At 28.5% G+C, this 9515-nt stretch overlaps 1 protein-coding gene across 1 annotated transcript; it reads right to left on the bottom strand.

Annotated features, from left to right (window-relative positions):
• Positions 1-313: 313 nt before the first annotated feature.
• LOC111449940 lies at positions 314-3736 on the bottom strand. Its single transcript, XM_023090032.1, has 5 exons — positions 3057-3736; positions 2721-2842; positions 2591-2631; positions 2398-2496; positions 314-739 (listed from the first exon to the last, which is right to left on the bottom strand). Exons 1-5 carry the CDS (start codon positions 3553-3555, stop codon positions 577-579), a joined length of 924 nt encoding a protein of 307 aa, XP_022945800.1. The 5' UTR covers positions 3556-3736; the 3' UTR covers positions 314-576.
• Positions 3737-9515: the final 5779 nt, after the last annotated feature.

Here is a 9515-nt window from a genome sequence, read left to right on the forward strand (position 1 = left end):
ACTGCTGAAAAAAGGTTCCAAAAAAGCATAAAATTGGACATTATGATCCATTCCTGCTAAAAAAAAAAAAACAGAGCTAAACTACACTGCCAGTAACTTCCGATCACCTGAAAAGAAGCAATTTGGGTTCATAGATGGTTTGACAATGCAAACCAAACCTAAGATTTGTTCTTCTTGGTTCTCTGATACTCATTTTCGAAGGAGATATCGAAAACCCGACGATCATTCTCTGTCGGGACATCAGTGATAACACAATAGATTGCAACCATTATATCCTCAAAAGAAAACTAATCAACAGAACTCAGCAAAGCAATGCACCAGAACACCCAGAATTGCATTATCAAGTTGAAGTCTACACAATTTTTTGAATTCAAAAAGCATAATGGAAAATCAATTACCTACAAAACTTGTACAAGCGAGTCGGATGAAATAAGGTTGCTGGTGCCAATCATTATTGAAATTAAGGCAGTTTATTCAACTTTTGGAGAAAGTTGTCTACTACTCCTAATGAGAATGACTTGTCTGTCCTGACTCGAGATTGAAAGCCATTTTCGATTTCTACACGCTCAGCTTCAGTTAACTTTTGACTGATGAGGTCTCCAGAATGTCATAGTGACCGTACCCATGAAACAGCACGTTGATAGGACTTTCTTCACCCTTCTGATACTCCTGACCATACTCGGCTATGTTTATCAGACCATCGGAGCTACTCCCTCTCATGAATACTGATATCGGTGTCCTGCGAGATGCAAAGTGTTACGAGAAGGAGATGAAGGTAATTAAAGGGTCTTCAACTTTGAACTGAAATTCGATGTCCCATTACTATGGTTTTCATCTATGTAAATGTGGCAAGTCATTGTACCTAGCTAAAATAACAATCATTCAAGGATGAAAATAACGGGAGAGTTCGACGTGTACATTGAGGGTTGATCGACATCTTCCATATCATTTACAAATACGCATAAAACATAAAAAGATATCATCGATTAACCCCAACATAAATATAAATACTATGAACAAGATCTATAACTTAGTTTGAATAGTTTTTTTATTTTATTTATAGAAATATCCATCGATAACTTTGCAAATATGAAATCTCGATATTGATGACATCATCGACATTTGTATCCTTGTAATAATTCAGATAAGAGTAAGTTTTGGAATGACTTTTGAGAACAACTTTGGAGTGAAATGCCTTTTTATAAACACTTTTGAGAAAAGCATCCAAAAACACTTTTAAGGAACTTTATGGATAATTAGCTTTAAAACATTCTCCACTATCCTGGATGGAACACTTTTTGCCAGATATTACCTAAAATTAAAAGCACTGTTAACCACTTTAAAGGTAAACCTGGATGGAACACTTGATCTATGAAAAGTGTTTGGATTAACAGTACTAATTTCGACAACTGTACCGATCTCACCCTTTCGGATAGTATAAAATCTGGCAGTGATTTCCCTATCCCGAGTTATTGGTATGCTTGTCCTAAGCGCATATAAGCTCGAATTAAACCCCATTTGATGAGACCCACTTTCTCTTAGTTTTACAAAGCATAAAGAACTCACAATCCAAATACAAGCCGAAGGTTCTCAACCTTGGACGTCTTAGACTCGACTTGTCACTGCCATAAACCAAACATCTCCAAATACAAGCCTAAGGTTCTCAACCTTGGACTTCTTAGACTCGAATTTTTACTGCCATAAAACCAAATATCTCCGAATACAAGCCTAAGGTTCTCAACCTTGGATGTCTTAGACTCGACTTGTTACTACCATAAACCAAACATCGCCAAATACAAGCCTAAGGTTCTCAACCTTGGACGTCTTAGACTCGACTTGTTATTGCCGTAAACCAAACATCTCCAAATACAAGCCTAAGATTCTCAACCTTGGACGTCTTAGACTCGACTCATTACTGCAATAAACCAAACATCTCCTTCTTAAGGGTCTACAAGAAGCCCACAGCTCACAGCTAAAAGCCCAAAGCCCCCTACCCTCACAGAAAAATACAAACATGTTTTGTCTAGTGACACATGAAAGCTTAAAGTAAAAAGGGAGAAAGAGCTACTCACATCCACACGAAAACGGGGACTCAAAATGCATCAAATTAGTGTCTGTAACATATCAGCTTATTAGAAGAACAAAGTGTTTAGTACCACTTTGTGAGACATTATTCAAAGTCGTTAGCTATTTTGTAACATTGGATATAGGACGGAGAATCGAAAAATGATGGTTTCACCGCACACACATCCAACGATTTAGAGGGCAGCAGCCACAATATAACCGTCACGTTAAATAATTTTTTCCCACTTCGTTTCGTACTTCCTCTTTGTTTTAGGAGAAATTTTTATGCAAACTAATAATAGTCGAATTTTGATAGCATAAACAAAAACTTACTTCAAGACATGAGATGCCATGACCAGCTCAGGCTCTCCACCCCACACGAAAGGTTGCTGAATTCTCTTCACATATGCATCAAAATCTCCTTCAATATACCTAAATGCATTTTCAATCATCACAATCACAATCAGCCCATTTTTTAATCCAACCAAATTGTTCGATTCGTGTCACAAACATCAGAAGAGCTTACCACTCTGTTTCCTTCCGCCTCTTTAAAAGCTCATCCACGACCTGTAAAGCATCAAGAATCACATTCAACAATCTTGAATATCACGCATGCTTTTCCACATTGGAAGATTGTACATGAATTCCAATCTTACCTTAGCCCTTAATTCATCAGCGAGTTCTGTTTGACGATCATCATCAGGTGCTTCTTCCCCACTCTTCAAGCAAGCTCCATGAGCGATTGCCCTAAACAGACACCTACCATCCGCTAGCACGCCTGTTCATGTCAACAACCAGCAGAGCAATCAATAGCAGTAGCCAAGCAAGAATGGAATTATATCAATTCTAACAAAGAAATGAATAAAAAAAACATAGAATTAAGATTATACCATTAAATGATAACTTCCTTCTGTAATCGTCACAAATCAAAAGGAAATTAACTGAGTATAGAATACGTTCAATGAAATGAATTGGCAAATTTTCCACAATACCTGTCACCCTGTAATCAGGTGAGTTCTCATCGTCCTGATTAAATTCATTGCCGTTCGATTCACACCCTTCCTTCTTCTGTTCTATCGATACAGACTCTTGATTTGCATCCACCCAATCGAGCGGCGCAAGACAGTCACAGACGCCAAATAGCAGCCAAGCTGAATCGGGACGATGAAGCCAGCGGGCGGGGCGGGCATCCCAAGCAACGTTCCAAGAGCCCTCCCCTTTGCGCGCATGGCAATGAATCGCCGGACGACGGAGATCGCTAGTGCCTCCGGCGCCAGAAGGCAATATAGCGTGCCATATCGAAGCAGCACCACCGACCGCGAGCTTGCATGCGCTGGAATGGTGGCGCTGTCGCCGATCGAATTGGATAGGACTCTGAACGAGTAACCGGTTCTGCTGGTGGTGGTGATGGTAAGCGGCCGAGCTGTGAAAGAAATTCGAAAGGGAAACGAGAATCCAAGGCTTCGAACGAGCACAAAGTACTCCAAGCATCAGTCACTTGCATCAATCGAGGCAATCCAGCGCTGACAGGGTGTTCCCTTTGCTGACCCTATGCGGCCATATTCAGAGCTTCGGCGGCCGGTGTCTCTCCCTATCTCTCTCTGCTCTCCTTTTTTCTCTCTCCCACAAAATTCAGAGCAGATTTTTCTTCGATAATCTGCAACGGCGAAATATTTTAGGGAAGAGAGATAGAAATACTGTCAAGTGAGGCCCACCATCCAAAAAAGTCTCTTAAAAAAATATTTCTTTTTTACCATTTTTTAAATTTTTTTAAAAATTTTTTTTTTCGAGAGAGTGGTTTTTGTTTTGTGTTTTAAATATTTAAAAATTATTTTTAAATTATAGTTTGTGTAATTTAAATAATAATAAAAATTTAACCACCTAAACGAAATAATTATAATTCCGTATTAAACAAATGTATAAGATGTGACAATATAATATAAGAATTTTATTTTTATTGAACTCTTTATATTATTAATTTAGTTTTATAGTCTTAGTTTATTTTCAATTTCGTCCCCTTAAAAAATTAAACAAAAAAGATTTAAAATATTTATTAAATTCTTTTATTAATGCCATGTTATTTTAGGTACAGCCACAAAATTTCAGAGGTGGAAATAACTCAAAAAATTTCATACGTGTCAAAATCTAGACCACTCAAATTGCCTGCATAAACATGTCTGTTTTTTTTTAAATAATATGTAATTAATTTATAAATAAATAATACTAGTTGGGTTAAACAGTTAATTATAAATAGCTTATATGTACGGGGATGGCGATAGCTAGTTTTGGTATGTCGGAAATATCACTTTTACTATACTCAATCACTACGTACAGTTTGTGGGTAAAAGAGTAATTGCACAAATATGGAATACGACCGTTTTGAGAGTTTAAAAGCGGTTGAGTATTTATTCCGTACGGTCTTATACGATCTAATCGTGCCACGTGATCCTTTTACATTGAATAACGCCCCAATTTTGTTTCTCGAATCAAAATTTAGTAATTCTTACTTTAAAAAGTGATATCTAACTCGCTCAATCATATGAACGGTTGATCTGTAACGTATCCAATTATTTTCAACTATAAAATTTTTATTTAGAAACTATTTTCTTTTTTAATGATTTATGACTTTTTTTTAATAATTTTATTTTAAAATTATTTTCATATAAATATAGTATTTTATTTTATTATGAATTAAAATATATAGTAATTTCAAATAAATAAAAATCGGAAAGAAAAAAAATCTTAAATAAGTTACTCCAAAAAAGTAAAATATTATTTTTCTAAATAATTTTTAAATAAATTGTCAGAGAGATATTATTGAAAAATATATATAGTCAATATACATTTTTTTAAGAGATAAAAAAATAATAATAATAACTCCTTACACATTATTACTATTTATATTAGCCAATATTTACTCCTTATCTTAAATAAATAAATAACTTATTATTATTAATCATTTCTATTTATTTTTATTTTGATACAAAAAAGAAACGCAATTTAATTCTTCTATAGCACATCAAGAAGCATAATTAAATAATTATTTAATAAATATATAACTTTTATATATATTTTTTAATAAATATATAAGAGAGATATCAACATAATAAATATTATTATTTTTAACTTAAAAAATTATAATAATTTAGTTTCTATTATTAATAATATTATAAAAATGCAGTGTCAAATTTTAAATTTGATATTGAAATAATTTATTTATTTGCATTTATAAAAAAAAAAACTATTTAACTTTAATGAAAAAGCCAAAATATAATTAAAAATTATGCTGTCAATTTTTAATTTAACGTTTGTTGTTTTAACTTCTCCTGATTTTAGTTTTAATGTTTTGTGGTAAGTACAGCTCAAGTTTTTATTTTAATGTTTTGTGATAAAAAAAAAAATTAATAATTTCATATTTTTATTGTATTTTTTAATAAACTTTAAAATGAGTTTTTTTTTACTATTAATTTATTTTTATAACTATTATTTATAAACATTTCTTTTGTAATTTTAATAAAAATCTTTTAAAAAAAAATATTTTAACGGCTAATTTCTTTTCTATATATAGTACAGGCAGTACAGTACTATAAATTTAAAGATATTTGTGTTTATTACCGAAATTGCCCCTCAAGCATCAAAATACAAGAATATCCGTCCCTCCCTATCTCTTGTTTGAGGAATATGCCCTCCAAATTGGCGACCCTACCTATTATGGGAAATTTTTATGATCGATTTTTATTATAATAAATTATTAATTATTAATTATTTATGAAAATATATATATCATACAAAATAAAATATTAGAGGAAGTTTAAATAATTTTTGGAGTCATATTATATGAACCTTAAATGAAATTAAGAATAATAATAAAAAAAAAAACTAATCAATTTAATTCAAACCAATATAATTATGAAAATTTTAAAAAATTTATTTACTTTAAATTATCCAATTATTTATATCAGTTGAATAAATTTAAAATTTTAAAACTTATTGCAATTTTTATTTTGAAAAATTCATTTAAGAAAAACATTAATTTGTCTAATTCACATTTATGTTAATTAAGTTTTTACTTAATTTAACAACTTTTCTCTTTCCTTTTTAAAGAATATTAAATTATTAGCTTAATAAACTTATTAATAAACATTCGTAACAACTCTATATTTCTATTACTTATTTAAAGTCGCTATTAACCTCTCATGATTTGCTAAAATATGGAATATAACTCTTAAAATAAAACATCATTTGTAATATAAATGTTGAAAACATTTAAAACATCTTCTATCTTTGAAAACATAGTCATAATATTACGTGTTTAATATACGAAATACTGGAAATTTTAAGAAAATAAAAATAAATACAAAATGATTTAAATCAATAAAATGCAAGACAACTTATTCTAACCTAAAATTAGGAATTTAAATATGAATCTACCCTATGCACATGCCATAGTCTCAGTTCGCGATTTCGCCGTGATCCGTACATGGGGTACCTTACTTTTACCTACAAAATGATGTGGCACACAGTCTGAGTATTTCAAATAATACTTAGTAATTGACCTCACTATAAGGTCCATGCTAAATACAATCACATACAAATATGCTCTAGGAACCTATCTCTATCTCATCTAATCCCAAGGGTGCCCTTCCGTCCGAACTATTATGGAAGTGTAGTACTTCTATTATTCATTAAACTTAAAAGAATATTAAGAATATTTAGTACTAAATTATAATATATATCATATTTAATCTTTTTTTACAGACAAATACAAATATTTTATTACTACTAAATTATAATAAATATTTTGAGTTTATTCAACATCAATTATATTTAATTTGTTACGATGGGAATAAAATTATAATTTATAATAAAAATAAAAATTAAAAAATTAAAAAAAAATTCGAATCGTACCACAAAAAATTATAATTTAAAAGAAAAAAACGAAAGAGTTTTTAGGTTAAACAAAATTTGTGGAATTATTTTATATAACTTTTGGTGATGCAACATGCAAATGTCAGTGAATGCTCTAAACGTGTTGCACTTCACGTGTTTCATAAACAATCTGTTACGTATCAAATCATGCTTCCTATTCAGTCCAATCATTTTTTATTTTTTTTTTTATAAATAAAAGTTACTTTCTTTTTATAAATATAATTTTTTTTAAAAGTGTATACACATTTAAACTCCAAAATTATTTTTTAAGAAATCAAAATTTTCTCACGATTTGAAGGTTGAATAATAAATTTGAATTAAAAAAAAATGTAATGAAGGCTTCAGGTTTTAAAGGTTATTATTAGAATTCTCATAAAATTTTAAATTAATAAAAATATCTGTAAATTTCATACTTTCATTCAAAATATCTTTAAATTTTTAATTTTGAATAAAAAGGTTACTATAAACTTTTAATTATTTAAAAATGTTCGTAAGAAATTTCATTCGTACCTTTCAACATTTAAAAAAAGTAATAAAAAAAAATACTCGTATAATTAGTATTATGTTTAAAAAATACTCATAAAATTTTGAAAGTAACATTAACGCTCTTTATCTTTATAAAAAAATGTTAAAAATATTAGATTATCTCCAAAAATTAAAATATTTATTTAATTGTTTTTATAAAATGTTTAAAGCTGTTTTTTTAAAAAGTTGAAGGTATGCATAAAAATAATATTTAATATTAAAATAATCGTAATAAAAAAATTTAACATGTAGAAAGATTATAATAAGTCATTTTAATTTAAAAAATTTCAATTTTATATTTATAGATATTCGAAGTTCTTAATTTTATATCAATTAAATTATTAAATTTAAAAAAGTATATTAAAATTAGGAACCGATTGGGTATCAAATCGAAATAAAAAATAATAATTGAATACAAGACATCCAATAGCTTTCCTTATAAGGCGGTAGAGTTGAATAATCCAACATTATTATTGTATTTTATTATTATTATTATTATTATCGGTGTTAAAAGAGAGAAAAAAAAAATATATATATATATATATAATGGGCCCAATTACAATAGCCCATTACTTTCCATTGAAATGGGTCTAATGGGCCCAATTATACTAGCCCATTACTTACCGTTGAAATGGGCCCAATTAAACTTGGGCTGCTCCCATTTTGAATTCTTGTTGGGCTGTGAAAGCGAATGAGATTTTTCAAAATAACCTTTTTTTTTTTTAATTTCATTAATCAAAATAAATTTAATTGCGTTTATTTTTTTTTAAAAAAAGGGAAAATGCCATTTTTATTAAGACAATATTTGTAATTACTGTAAGATAATTGAATCTATACTAATTTATAATTATTAAAAAAAAGCCATATTATCTAAATTTTAGTGGGCCATTTCTTTTTATTGTAATTAATAATAATAATAGAAAGCTTTACTCATGGTTTTATAGACACCTAATTTGAATAATTAATTTCTTAAAAATTCGACATTAATTATCATCAAATTATTTATCTCTCCAATCAATTATTTTAAGAATAAAAAAAGAACAACTTAATATTTAAAATCTAATTAATTGTTTTTTTTTTTCATAAATCACTTTAAATATTTTAAAAAAATCATATAGGTTGGTTGGACTTTGAATATATTACTCTTTTTTATATTTAATAAAAATAATTACAGTAAATTTGAAATTTGAATATATTACTCTTTTTTTATTTATTTATTACTTTTCGTCCATTGAACTTATTTTAAATTACAAATTGATCTCTATAGTTTAATTTTTTTTATGTAAAAAAGTATTAAATTATTTATTAAGTTTTATTAAACTATAAATATAAAAATAAAATTTTCAAATTTTCAAATTTGAAAGATTAAATTTACAAATTTAAATAAAATTGGATCGAATATCTATGGACGTGACAATGACATCACTAGAAAAAAAAAGAATAAATAAATAAAATATAAATTAAAAAAAGGACCACACTACTTGGCAAGCTCCATAGCTTAGGCCACCAATAATTTTAACATAGTACTGAACGCCTAGGTTCATGACTGTGCCCCACCAACGCCTGGAAAAAAAATAAAATAAAATAAAAAAATCAAATAACAAATTATTAAAAGGATTTTCCTTTTTGAAAATGTAAAAAGAGGTAAGTTTAAAAGCGATAGCTCGCTCTCTTTTTCTCTTTTTCTCTTTATTTATTTATTATTATTTTTTTCTGTAAGGAAACCATTGAAATTTTAAATCATAATTAGTGTTTTATTTATGAAAGTATTTTTTAATTAATAAGAAAATGTTGTTCAGTTATTATTACAAAAGGAGATTGAAAATTTTAAATAATGGTAAAAAAGCGTAAGATCTCACATTCATTAAGGAAGATAATGAAACATCATTTATAATGTGAGAAAACCACTCTCTGATAGACGTGTTCGATTAAAGAAGAGAATGAAATATTCTTTATAATGGTGAGAAAACCTCTCCTGATAGATACGTTTTAAAATT

Source organism: Cucurbita moschata, unplaced genomic scaffold, assembly GCF_002738365.1.
Source record: "Cucurbita moschata cultivar Rifu unplaced genomic scaffold, Cmos_1.0 Cmo_Scf00011, whole genome shotgun sequence".
Lineage (NCBI taxonomy): Eukaryota > Viridiplantae > Streptophyta > Magnoliopsida > Cucurbitales > Cucurbitaceae > Cucurbita > Cucurbita moschata.

Bases quoted from the DNA above. Each gene is read 5' to 3' on its own strand.
- LOC111449940 (XM_023090032.1), bottom strand. From the start codon at position 3,555: ATGCTTGGAGTACTTTGTGCTCGTTCGAAGCCTTGGATTCTCGTTTCC. The intron at 2,497-2,590 runs GTAAGCTCTTCT...AAATGCATTTAG, and splicing joins AGGCGGAAGGAAACAGAGTG to GTATATTGAAGGAGATTTTG. The intron at 740-2,397 runs GTAAGTTTTTGT...TGCATCTCGCAG, and splicing joins ATGGCATCTCATGTCTTGAA to GACACCGATATCAGTATTCA.